The sequence below is a fragment of the Nerophis ophidion genome, linkage group LG19 (genome assembly GCF_033978795.1).
Source record: "Nerophis ophidion isolate RoL-2023_Sa linkage group LG19, RoL_Noph_v1.0, whole genome shotgun sequence".
NCBI lineage: Eukaryota > Metazoa > Chordata > Actinopteri > Syngnathiformes > Syngnathidae > Nerophis > Nerophis ophidion.
The window spans coordinates 18344827-18359102 of NC_084629.1; the positions used below are offsets into that span (position 1 = coordinate 18344827).

Below are 14276 nucleotides of genomic sequence, written 5' to 3' on the forward strand. Positions count from 1 at the left end.
AGGATTGGATGGTGTTTTTAGTATATCTCATTAGCTTAACAGTATTTGATCAGATTAAGTAGTATTTCAGTGTGTAATTGACAGTATTTGATCAGATGAAGTCGTATTTCAGTGTGTAGTAGACAGGATTTGATGTGATTAAGTACTATTTCAGTGTGTAAATGACAGTATTTGATTAGATGAAGTAGTATTTCAGTGTGTAATTGGCACTTTGATTAGACAAAGTAGTATTTTAGTGTGTAGTTGACAGTGTTTGATCAGATTAAGTAGTATTTCAGTGTGTAATTGACAGTATTTGATCAGATGAAGTAGTATTTTAGTGTGTAATTGACAGTATTTGATCAGATGAAGTAGTATTTTAGTGTGTAATTGACAGTATTTGATCAGATGAAGTAGTATTCCAGTGTGTAATTGACAGTATTTGATCAGATGAAGTAGTATTCCAGTGTGTAGTTGACAGTATTTGATCTGATGAAGTAGTTTTTCAGTGTGTATAGTTGACAGTATTTGATCAGATGAAGTTGTATTTCAGTGTGTAATTGACAGTATTTGATCAGATTAAGTAATATTTCAGTGTTTAATTGACAGTATTTGATCAGATGAAGTAGTATTCTAGTGTGTAGTTGACAGTATTTGATCAGATGAAGTTGTATTTCAGTGTGTAATTGACAGTATTTGATCAGATTAAGTAATATTTCAGTGTTTAATTGACAGTATTTGATCAGATGAAGTAGTATTCTAGTGTGTAGTTGACAGTATTTGATCAGATGAAGTTGTATTTCAGTATTTCAGTCCAGTTGACAGTAGTATCCAGGGTGTAATCAGATTACAGTCATTGACACAGTAGTGATAATAAATGGAGGAAACGCCCCTCTCACATGCACGCGCGCACAGTCCCGCGAGGGAGAAGAGGAAAAACCGTAACGCGCACACGCGCGTACAGAAGGAGGGTCTTTTTTCATTGACTTCAACTTTTCTCCTCACACCCACACACACACTCACATACACACACACGCGCGCGCGCTTTCTCACCCACACCCACACACACATACACACACACACACAAGTCCGGCATCGACTCACGCGTTCACGGAGTATTCATCAGAAATCTTCTGGTCCAACATCTGGCATAACCAAGGCGAGGAGAACATCTGCTGTAACGGTGAGGCGCACACACGCAGCTCGGGCGTGGGGATGAGCATGCGTGTAAAAAAACAAGACTTTTATGAGTAAAACACACGAGAATGAACTTTTCCGAATTTCTTTCATTCAAGACCATTTTACCTTTTTTTTTTTATAGTTTTTTAATTATTGTACTTATAACAATAGTTTACATATTGGATGGATGGACATTCAAAGTCAATGAGTGCTAACAGGAAGTCTGTGCATGCCTTTATTCTGAAAATCACTCCTGCATTTCCTGCTGAAAGCTTTTAAGGTGAAACACAGCAAGCTGTTTCCTATATGGAACACTTTCGTGTGTAAAGCAGAAGTGTCCAATGTGCGGCCCCGGGGCCAATTTCGGCTTCCAGCTGTTTTTTTGTTGGCCCTCGGTAGATGGAAAAAATGTCATTAATACCTAATTAATTAAAAATATCATTAATACATTGTTGTGTTAGTAATGATACATTGTTAAAATCAGATTAATCACACTTTTGAATTTGGATTAATCAGGATTAACCACAGGAATTACTAGTAGTGTAAACTCGCTTGCATGATTTCAATTCATTTAAACAATTCAATCAAATAAAAAAATGCAATTTTTTGTCACAATAGTTAGAAAAAAAGGGAGCAAAATAAATTGCGTGAATAATCTGCGTACATACCTGATTAAGGGCCTACTGAAATGAGATTTTCTTATTCAAACGGGGATAGCAGGTCCATTCTATGTGTCATACTTGATCATTTCGCGATATTGCCATATTTTTGCTGAAAGGATTTAGTAGAGAACATCGACGACAAAGTTCGCAACTTTTGGTCGCTAATGAAAAAGCCTTGCCTGTACCAGAGGTAGCAGACGATGTGCGCGTGACGTCACGGGTTGTAGGGCTTCTCACATCCTCACATTGTTTACAATCATAGCCACCAGCAGCTAGAACGAGTCAGACCGAGAAAGCAAAAATTTCCCCATTAATTTGAGCGAGGATGAAAGATTCGTGGATGAGGATAATGAGAGTGAAGGACTAGAAAAAAAATGGCGAGGGCAGTGAGAGCGATTCAGATGTTATTAGACACATTTACTAGGATAATTCTGGAAAATCCCTTATCTGCCTATTGTATTACTAGTGTTTTAGTGAGATTATATAGTACCTGAAATTTGGAGGGGTGTGGTAGTGTGTGGTAGTAGTGTGGTAGTAGTGACCGCCAGTGTCTCTGAGGGAAGGAAGCCACGCAGCTGCAGCAGGACGCAAGCTCCGCTGATGTCTACGGTAAGAGCCGACTTATTAGCACAATTTTCTCACCGAAACCTGCCGGTTGACATGTGTTCGGGAACCATGTTCGCTTGACAACTCTGTTCCATAGTAAAGCTTCACTTTCTGGAATTTTAAATAAGGAAACACCGGCTGTGTTTGTGAAGCTAAAGGCAGCTGCAGTGCACCGCTTCACACCTCCATCTTTCTACTTTGACTTCTCCATTATTAATTGAACAAATTGCAAAAGATTCAGCAACATAGATGTCCAGAATACTGTGTAATTATGCGATTAAAGCAGACTACTTATAGCTTGGATCGGGCTGGAAAGAAATGTCCGCTACAACCCGAGACGTCACGTGCACGCGTCATCATACGCGTCATCATTGCGCAACGTTTTCAACAGGTTACCTCGCAGGAAATTTAAAATTGCAATTTAGTAAACTAAAAAGGCTGTATTGGCATGTGTTGCAATGTTAATATTTCATCATTGATATATAAACTATCCGACTGCGTGGTCGGTAGTAGTGGGTTTCAGTAGGCCTTTAATGCAATATCTTTTTGTGATTAAACGCATGAGTTAACTTATTTCTGACAGCCCTATTTGTCATTTCTAATTTCCTTGGTCGCCCATAACCAAAAGCTAACCTGGGTGTTTTGTTCAACAAGCTTAGCTTAATTTGACGCCCAAGGTTTAGCTTTAGTATCTTTAATGTATAAAATGTTCACCCATCCGGAGTTTGGACACCCTTGATGTATACTTTGTTAGATTTAGCGCACTTACACTCAGCATTTTTTAGCATTGACGTGCGTTTAGACTTACTAGTACACTTGCCACGCTCAATCGTACAGTGGGAAGAAGGGGAGGGGCTAACACGAGTGGTTGCAATTCACCAAAAAAAAGAGAGAAGAAAAAGGAGGTAAAATATTGCATTTGTCATTTCCGATAAGTGCACCTTGGTTGTGTCAAACTGCACACTGGGGAGCGCAGTGTACACAGTGTATACACTTAGTGAAAAGTAAGTACACAAGTGTGCGACTTGAAACGCAACTTCGCTGTGTGGATGTCCACAGGCCAAAGTTTAAGTATCAAAATGTTCGGCTCGACTGGGAATTGTGTGCTCGGCAAAAAAAAAAAAGTAAAAAATATGCCAATTTACCCAGGAATCCCTGTTTTCTGGGACATTTTTCCAATTGAAAATGAATGGGCCATTTTTCGAACTTGCGCAATTCCCACATTTCCCAAGATATTGGAAGCGTTCCACCTTCTACACACTCCGCTCATCCTGGACAAACAAACTTCCAATTTTCATTTTCCAAGTTCATAAAGATTCCAAGAATTCACGGTTTTCCAAAGTTTCCACGGTCCACATTTTTCAACCAAATCCAACCATTCTTCCATCAAAACATTCCTCTTAGTTAAGACAACAACATTTTGTATCTTTTTCCCGTAAAGAATCACAACTTTTCTAAAACTCCAGGAATTCTGAAACACCCATTCTGAATTCAAACTGTTACTACGTCAACATTTTTCAACCGATTCGAAAAATTCCAACACCAACCTATTTATATAACCGCGAACAGTTGTGCTAGTATTTATATTTTTTTTTAAATTCCAGGTTTTCCCAAAATACTCACATTTTCAGAAAAATTACCTTGAATGGACAGGCTCATAGTTCTACAATGCTTCAAATCTTGCACCATTTTTCCTCCCGATTTGGACTTTTCAACCATCCACACACGACTCTTCTCAGAACTCAAAGGCAAAACATGTTTTCCCTTTCCCAAAATTCCCGGTTTTCTCCTGAATTTCCAGGAATTCCCCCTATTGACAATGAATGGTCAATACACAAACCTCTCCATATCCCACATTTCTCAAGCGATTGAAAGTGTTCCACCATCCACTCACCCTGGACAAACAAACTATCATTTGCCAAGTTCCAAAAAATTCCAAGAATTCCTAGAATTCCCGGTTTTGTAAAGCCCTATTTTTCACTTCTTTCTGGAAAGTTTCCACGGTCCACGTTTTTCAACCAAATCCAACCATTCTACCATCAAAACATTCCTTTTAGTTAGAACAACAGAAGATTGTATCTTTTTTCTGTAAAGATTCCCGATTTTCCTAAAATTCCAGGAATTCCGTAATACCCATTTTGAATTTTAACTGTTACTATGTCAAATTTGTTCAACCAATTCGAAACATTCCAAAACCAACCCATTTATATCATCTTGAACAATTGTGCGTTTTATTAATATTTTAAAAAATTCCAGGTTTTCCCGAAATTCCCAAATTGTCAGAAAATTCCCATGCTCATAGTTCTGCAATGCTTAAAGTCTTGCACCATTTTTCCCCCGATTTGGACATTTCAACCATCCACACACGACTCTTCTCAGAACTCAAAGGCGAAACATGTTTTTCCTTTCCCAAAATTCCTGGTTTTCTCCTGAATTTCCAGGAATTCCCCCTATTGACAATGAATGGGCAATACACAAACGTATCCATATCCCACATTTCTCAAGTGATTGGAAGCGTTCCACCATCCACTCACCCTGGACAAACAAACTATCATTTTTCCAAGTTCCAAAAAATTCCAAGAATTCCTACAATTCCCGGTTTTGCAAAGCCCTATTTTTCACTTCTTTCTGGAAGGTTTCCATGGTCCACATTTTTCAACCAAATCCAACCATTCTACCATCAAAACATTCTTTTTAGTTAGAACAACAGAAGTTTGTATATTTTTTCTGTAAACATTCCAGATTTTCCTAAAATTCCAGGAATTCCGTAATACCCATTTTTAATTCTAACTGTTACTACGTCAAATTTGTTCAACCAATTCGAAGCATTCCAAAACCAACCCATTTATATCATCTTGAACAATTGTGCCAGTATTAATATTTTCAAAAATTCCAGGTTTTCCGGAAATTCCCAAATGTTCTGAAAATTCCCATGCTCATAGTTCTACATTGCTCAAAATCTTGCACCATCCCCCCCCCCCCCGATTCGGACCTTTTAACCATCCACACACGACTCTTCCCAGATCTCAAAGGCATAACATGTTTTCCCTTTCCCAAAATTCCCGTTTTCCCCTGAATTTCCAGGAATTCCCCCTATTGACAATGAATGGGCAATACACAAACCTCTCCATATCCCACACTTCTCAAGCGATTGGAAGTATTCCACATCCACTCACCCTGGACAAACAAACTATCATTTTCCAAGTTCTAAAAAATTCCAAGAATTCCTACAATTCCCGGTTTTGCAAAGCCCTATTTTTTACTTCTTTCTGGAAAGTTTCCACGGTCCACATTTTTCAACCAAATCCAACCATTCTACCATCAAAATGTTCCTTTTAAATAGAACAACAGAAGTGTGTATCTTTTTTTTGTAAAGATTCACGATTTTCCTAAAATTCCAGGAATTCCATAATACCCATTTTGAAGTGTAACTGTTACTACGTCAAATGTTTTCAACCAACTTGAAACATTCCAACACCAACCCATTTATATTATCTCGAAGAATTGTGCTAGCATTAATATTTTCAAAAATTCCAGGTTTTCCCGTGCTCATAGTTCTACTATGCTCAAAATCTTGCACCATTTCCCCCTGATTCAGACCTTTCAACAATCACCACATGACTCTTCCCAGATCTCAAAGGCAAAACATGTTTTCCCTTTCCCAAAATTCCTGGTTTCCCTCTAAATTTCCAGGAATTCCCCCCTATTGACAATGAAGGGACAATACACAAACCTCTCCATATCCCACATTTCCCAAGCGATTGGAAGCGTTCCACCATCCACCCACTCCACTCATCTTGGACACTCAAGGATTTCACTTCCACTCGTGCGTATCGGCGCCTTGCACACATTGGGCAGTCCAACAAATTGTAGTTCATTTTGCAGTGCACTCTCACTACTCAGAAGACGCAGTGCTGGCTGCATGAAGTGCACTGAGTACACTTCCTAAGTGCGCACATGGCGACAGTGTAGTGCTGTACCAAATCTATTACTGTCGTTTGGCACTTACCGAAAATACAGCTTACAATATTAAGCTATCTCCTTTTTTTTGTGTATTGCAACCCCGGTGACGCTTGAGTGTGCTGAGTTGTCCATCACTGCACACACTTAAGTGCCCTTTGCCCTACTTAGTGTGTTTCTGACATGATTGTGTTGGTGCTTGTCCCGTAGTTGAGTCCCCTGAGATGTGCCCCTCGTCGACCAGGCCGGTCCTGGTCCTTGTCCTGGTCCTGCTGGGTCACACTGCAGGCTACACCTTGGATCTGGAGAGCGTTGTGGAGTTCCGTGGCGTAAATGACTCCATGTTCGGTTACTCGGTTCTGCTGCACCGTCACCGAACTCACAGCTGGTCTGTCCTTGGCTTTGATGGATGTGTCTATGCAAATGAGTATGCAAATGAGACAGGCTCCCTGCGTGTGTGTCAGGTTGGTGGTGGGCGCGCCGGTGGACAACTCTTCTTCGTCAAGTCACTCTCCAGGAGCCGTTTACCGCTGCAGCATCAGCACGGACGACCGCCGTTGTCAGATCATGCACGCCGGTATCCTTTTGTTTTTCAGCTCTTTACCTTGGTTACTAGGGGGTGGCACCTAACCATTCCATCCGATTCCTGGGTTGACGATTCCATTCAGAATCAATTTTCGCAATCTATTATTTGGTATAATAATTCTTATGAAACATTTTCAAAGTAGGTTACTCAAACTATAGTACGGCACCCCAAGTGGTACACTGGCTCCATTTAGTGGTAGCCAAAGATTTTGTTCATTATTTAAATACACTGTTTTGTTTTCCTATCTTCAAACACAGTGTCACTGTTCAAACTGTGTGTAATGGTACAGTGGCCAAAACTATTATACAGACTTGTTAAATAAAACCTCTGCCTTGTTTTCAATGCATAATTAGATCTACTATGTTACTGTATTTTGATGTTGTCATTATGGTGGTACTTAATGAATACTTAGGTCTACTACGCTACTGTATCAAGATGTCATTATGGTGGTACTTGATGAATACTTAGGTCTACTACACGACTGTGTTTTGATGTTGTCATTGTGGTGGTACTTGATGAATACTTAGGTTTACTACAATACTGTATTTAATGATGTCATTATGGTGGTACCTAATGAATACTTGGGTCTACTGCACTATTGTATTTTAATGTTGTCATTATGGTGGTACTTGGAGAGTGTTTCCTACGGTTAGCCAAAGTGTTTTCTGAGATGGAACTTGGTAAAAAAAAAAAAAAGTGTGAGAAACACTGGGTTACAAGTTAGAACGTCTCCTTTTGGTTGCATGGAGATGATATAAAACTTATTTTTTTCAAATTATTATTATTTTTTTAATCAACCCCCAAAAAATGTAATGCATTTTTGAAAATTACAGATCAATTTATAATCACAATTTGGATGTGAATCGTTTAGTTTTTTCTGTGCATCCCTATTGTTTACCATGTTGGACTCAAGTTTCAGTAGGTAGTGGCCACTACTGCAGGGGTGTCTAAACTTATATATATATACTGTATATATATATATATATATATATATAAGGGAATAAGCGGTAGAAAATGGATGGATGGATATATATCCATATCCATCAATCCATTTCCCACGCATTCACAGGGAGAACATGCAAATTCCACACAAAAAGATCTTGAGCCTGGGATTGAACTCAGGACTGCAGGACTCTCGTATTGTGAGGCAGACGCACTAACCCCTCTTCCACCATGAAGCCCATATATGTATGTATGTATATGTATGTGTATATATATATATATATATATATATATATATATATATATATATACACACAGTATATATGTATATATATATATATATATATATATATATATACAGTATATGTATATATATATACACATGAGTACATATTATTATAATAATATGATATATAATTAATATAATAAATATTAAACGTATGTGAAAGTTTGACTCGTACCTTGTTAACTTCCGTGACGACTTCCTTAAGGTTTTTTAATCAATCAAAAGTATTAAGCAGCTAAAATGTGCCAAAGATGGATAAATGTGTGGAGTGTTTTGCATTTTTCCCATCATGCATGGGTAAGGGATTTAAATAGTTGTATTTTTTTTTAATGTTGATTGGACGTGTTTTATAATATCAGCAAAGTTTAATGAGCAGGTTTTGTTATGTTATTTAGAATTTTTGTACTAGTTGGTTGTTTTTTTCTGCACCTTGACTAGGGAAGGTTGTTTGGATTGGGGCTTATATATAAACGCTGTATGGTATCAAAGTGTAAGTTCAATTAATGGTTGCGTGACTTTAGTTGGCCATTGCATTGCCAACAAATAGCTGGTGTATATATGATATGAACATTACATTCTTGGCTATATTGTTTATTTAACTCATAAAGACGCCCGTGGTCCATAATTTGGATACCCCTGCTATACTGTTTCTCCATTGGCACACTTAAGCCTTTTTAGCGCACACTAAAAAAAACAGTCCAAAATGAGACCGTAGTGATGGACATTAACCACCCTCAATAGTCACTATTTTTTTTTAATTAGCAAAAGGGGAGGGGTTAACTTGAGTGGTTGTAATTCCTCAACAAAAAGGAGAGAAGGAGAATATTGCAATCATTGTTTCTGCAAGTGCGCAAAGAAAGTCATGGATTCGGTACAACACTACAGTGTCAACATCCGTGTACGTAGTAGACTTATTGAAGTGTACTAAAGAAAGGATGTTTGTTTTGTTAGTTAGCCTTAGCTCTAGCACCAGTAGTGCTGAGTGTCTTCCGTCAGTACACTTCCATGAGTACACTGCGTGCGCGGTGTTCTAATTCCGAGATTTTGTTCTTTTGGCGTTACCGGAAATTGTCAGAAAATTGCTAGGAAGCACATATGAAGACTAAGGCAAAAACGTAAAGCTCTTAGCATAGAGCAGGGCAGGGGTCACCAACCTTTTTGAAACCAAGAGCTACTTCTTGGGTACTGATTAATGCGAAGGGCTACCAGTTTGATACACACTTTAAAAAATTACCAGAAATAGCCAATTTGCTAAATTTACCTTTAATAAATAAATATACATATATATATATATATACACAAAAAATGGGTGTTTCTGTCCGTCATTCGTCGTACATTTTTTTTCCTTTTACGTAAGGTTTTTTGTAGAGAATAACTGATGAAAAAAAAACTTAATTGAACGGTTTAAAAGAGGATAAAACAGGAAAAAAATTAAAATTCAATTTTGAAACATAGTTTATCTTCAATTTCGACTCAAAATTCAACCGAGAAAAAAAAGAAGAGAAAAACTAGCTAATTCGAATCTTTTTGAAAAAATTAAAAAAAAATTTTTTATGGAACATCATTAGTAATTTTTCCTGATTAAGATTAATTTTAGAATTTTCATGACATGTTTTAAAAAGGTTAAAATCCAATCAGCAGTTAGTTAGAATATATAACAACTTGGACCAAGCTATATTTCTAACAAAGACAAATCATTATTTCTTCTAGATTTTCCAGAACAAAAATTTTGAAAGAAATTCAAAAGACTCTGAAATAAGATGTAAATTTGATTCGGAAGATTTTCCAGATTTACCAGAATATTTTTTTATTTATTTTAATCATAATAAGTTTGAAGAAATATTTTACAAATATACTTTGTCGAAAAAACAGACGCCAAAATGAAAAATCAAATTAAAATGTATTTATTATTCTTTACAATGAAAAAAACAAATGTATACTCAAACATTGATTTAAATTGTCAGGAAAGAAGAGGAAGGAATTTAAAAGGTAAAAAGGTATATGTGTTTAAAAATCCTAAAATCATTTTTAAGGTTGTATTTTTTTCCCAAAAATTGTCTTTCTGAAAGTTATAAGAAGCAAAGTAAAAAAATAAATGAATTTATTTAAACAAGTGAAGACCAAGTCATTAAAATATTTTCTTGGATTTTCAAATTCTATTTGAGTTTTGTATCTCCTAGAATTAAAAATGTCGAGCAAAGCGCGACCAGCTTGCTAGTAAATAAATAAAATTAAAAAGATAGAGGCGGCTCACTGGTAAGTGCTGCTATTTGAGCTATTTTTAGAACAGGCCAGCGGGCGACTCATCTGGTCCTTACGGGCTACTTGGTGCCCGCGGGCACCGCGTTGGTGACCCCTGGTATAGAGTGTTAAAAAAAAAAAAGACAGGACTTGTAAGCAGTAGCATCAAGTTAACCAGAAACACAAACAGTAGCATGACGCTAACAAGAAATGCAAACAGTAACATGAAGCTAGCGTTAAATGTGAAACGACACCTACATAATGCGAACAAATCACCAAACAGAGGTGTGCCCAATCTGCGCTCCTAGCAAAAAGAAGGTAAACAAAAGAATAAAGTCTAAACACCAGAGAATTAGAACAAAACTAATGAACCATTCATTCATTCCTCGTCTCTTCTTTAAAATGTGTCAATTGCAACCACTCAAGTAAGCCCCTCCCCTTTCGCCGTGTAGCTAAGATGGACAAATGTTGAAGGTGGCGAGTGGCAACGGTATTTGGCAGGAAGTTAGCCTCGCCGTGTTAAAACGTGTTCTGTGTGTGTACAGACGTGTTGCAGTGTGGGAAAACGTGTGAGGCAGAGAGCGACCACCAGTGGTTAGGAGTCAGTCTGTCCCGACAGCCTGGGAATGTGGCGGGAGGAGGCGGACATGTTTTGGTTTGTACAACATGTTCAACATCAGTCCCTTGACAGTGTGTGTATGTGTGTGTGTGTGTGTGTGTGTGTGTGTGTCATGAGTTAAACTGGTGACAACTTGTGATCACTAATCAAGTAACGACACTGTCGTGTGTGTGTGTGTGTGTGTGTGTGTGTGTGTGTGTGTGTGTGTGTGTGCGTGTGTGTGTGTAGGCGTGCGCACATCGCTGGAAGAACGTGTACTATTCGAAGAAAGACAGTCAGAACAACAAACTGCCCAATGGCGTCTGCTATCGCTATGACAACAACCTGAGACACGCCCAGGCGATCATACCTTGCTACAGAGGTGCGCACTCACCACGACCTTTGACCTCCACGTCACCTGAGGGCCTCTTCAGCCTGTCCACACCTGTTGTCTGTGCAATGTCCAAATGGTCCACATCTCCTCCCAAGAACCAGCATCTATTGTAGTGGACATTTATTGTAATTGTGTTTTTGATATCAAACAGAAACGTCCACTGTTGAGGACAATGTTTCTCAGGAGAATAGGTTGTCCACAGTGTCCAATGCATTGGACGTTTGTCATTTTGGTCAATTTCCTCTGTCAGACTGACAAATAGCCCTGTTACGATAAATAGAAACGTCCACTGCAGAGGACAATAGTTCTCAGGAGAGTATGTTGTCCATACTGTTGTTAAATGTCCATATACTCCTTAGAACCAGTGTCCAATACAGTGGACATTTGTTATTTTGGTTTATTTCTTCTGACAGATTGATAAAGACACAAACGTCCACTTCAGAGGACATTGGTTCTCGGGAGAGTATGTTGTCCATACAAATTTTCCATACCGTTGTTACATGTCCATATTCTCCTGAGAATCACCGTCCAATACAGTGGACATTTGTTATTTTGCTCTATTTGTGTTTTGTAAAATGGAAACGTCCACGTTGTCTCCATGTTGCCTCCACACTGTCTCCGTGTTGTTTCCATGTTGTCTCCACGTTGTCTTCCCACTGTCTCAGTGTTGTCTTCAAGCTGTCTCCGTCTTTTCTCCATGTTTTTTCCACGTTGTCTCCGCCCTGTCTCCATGTTGTCTTCACACTGTCCCGTATTTTCTCCATGTTGTCTCCACGTTGTCTCCGTGTTGTCTCCCCACTGCCTCCATGTTGTCTTCACACTGTCGCCGTATTTTCTCCATGTTGTCTCCACGTTGTCTTCCACTGTCTCCATGTTATCGCCACACTGTCTCCATGTTGTCTTCACACTGTCTCCGTATTTTCTCCATGTTGTCTCCCACTGTCTCCATGTTGTCTCCACACTGTCTCCATGTCGTCTGTGTGTCGTCTTAATGTTGTCTCCCCACTATCTCCATGTTGTCTCCACGTTGTCTCCCCACTCTTTCCATGTTGTCTCCACGTTGTCTCCGTGTTGTCTCCCCACTGTCTCCATGTTGTCTTCACACTGTCTCCGTATTTTCTCCATGTTGTCTCCACGTTGTCTCCCACTGTCTCCATGTTGTCTCCCACTGTTTCCATGTTGTCTCCACACTGTCTCCATGTCGTCTGTGTGTCGTCTTAATGTTGTCTCCCCACTATCTCCATGTTGTCTCCACGTTGTCTCCCCACTCTTTCCATGTTGTCTCCACGTTGTCTCCGTGTTGTCTCCCCACTGTCTCCATCTTGTCTTCACACTGTCTCCGTATTTTCTCCATGTTGTCTCCACGTTGTCTCCCACAGTCTCCGTGTTGTCTCTCCACTGTCTCCATGTTGTCTTCACACTGTTTCCGTATTTTCTCCATGTTGTCTCCACGTTGTCTCCCACAGTCTCCGTGTTGTCTCCACACTGTCTCCATGTTGTCTCAACACCGTCTACCTGTTTTCTCCATGTTGTCTCAACATTGTCTCCCCACTGTCTCTATGCTGTCTCCACACTGTCTCTGTGCTTTTTCCGTGTTGTCTGTGTTGTCTCTGTGTCCTCTCCATGTCGTCTCTGTGTCGTCTGCGTGCCGTCTTAATGTTGTCTCCGTGTTGTCTCTGCTTTGTCTGCGTCTTGTCTCCATGTTGTCCCCATGTTGTCTCCACACTATCTCCGTGTTGTCTCCATATTGTCCCCATGTTGTCTCCACACTATCTCCGTGTTGTCTCCATGTTGTCCCCATGTTGTCTCCACACTATCTCCGTGTTGTCTCCATGTTGTCCCCACACTATCTCCGTGTTGTCTCCATATTGTCCCCATGTTGTCTCCACACTGCCTCCGTGTTGTCTCCATGTCGTCTTAATGTTGTCTCCACACTGTCTCCATGTTGTCTCCATGTTGTCTCAACGTTGTCTCCCCACTGTCTCCATGTTGTCTCCACAGTGTCTCTGTGCTGTCTCCGGGCCATCTCCGTGTTGTCTGTGTTGTCTCTGTGTCCTCTCCGTGTCGTCTCTGTGTCGACTGCGTGCCGTCTTAATGTTGTCTCCATGTTGTCTCTGCTTTGTCTGCGTCTTGTCTCCATGTTGTCCCCATGTTGTCTCCACACTATCTCCGTGTTGTCTCCATATTGTCCCCATGTTGTCTCGACACTGCCTCTGTGTCATCTCTGTGCTGTCTCCGTGTCGTCTTAATGTTGTCTCCGTGTTGTCTCCACACTGTCTCCATGTTGTCTCCACACTGTCTCCGTGCCGTCTCCGTGTTGTCTGTGTGTCGTCTTCGTGTCCTCTCCGTGTCGTCTTAATGTTGTCTCCGTGTTGTCTCCCCACTGTCTCCATGTTGTCTCCACACTGTCTCTGTGTCCTCTCCATGTCGTCTGCATGTCGTCTCCGTGTCGTCTCTGCATTGTCTCCGTTTTGTCTGTGCGTTGTCTCCATGTTGTCCCCATGTTGTCTCAACACTGTCTTCGTGTTGTCTCCATATTGTCCCCATGTTGTCTCCACACTGCCTCCGTGTTGTCTCTGTGTCATCTCCGTGTCGTCTGCGTGTCATCGTTGATTGTTTGAAACTTTTATTATTAGATTGCACAGTACAGTACATATTCTGTACAATTGACCACTAAATGGTAACACCAGAATAAGTTTTTGAACTTGTTTAAGTCGGGGTCCACATTAATCAATTCATGGTATCTCCGTGTCGTCTTAATGTTGTCTGCATGTTGTTTCCGCGTTGCCTCCATACTGTCCCTACGTTGTCTCCACACTGCCTCCGTGTCGTCTCTGTGTTGT

General features: G+C 39.9%; 1 protein-coding gene across 2 annotated transcripts in view; it reads left to right on the forward strand.

Annotated features, from left to right (window-relative positions):
- Positions 1-925: 925 nt before the first annotated feature.
- The window catches only part of itga4 (integrin alpha 4), a 32661-nt gene continuing 19310 nt past the window's right edge, over positions 926-14276 (forward strand). For both annotated transcript variants that reach the window (XM_061879399.1, XM_061879400.1), the window contains exons 1-5: positions 926-1162; positions 6597-6774; positions 6851-6963; positions 10987-11096; positions 11289-11421. In XM_061879399.1, the coding sequence (XP_061735383.1) occupies positions 6611-6774; positions 6851-6963; positions 10987-11096; positions 11289-11421 (520 nt within the window). In that variant the 5' untranslated portion in view covers positions 926-1162; positions 6597-6610. The remainder of the gene's footprint in view (positions 1163-6596; positions 6775-6850; positions 6964-10986; positions 11097-11288; positions 11422-14276) is intronic.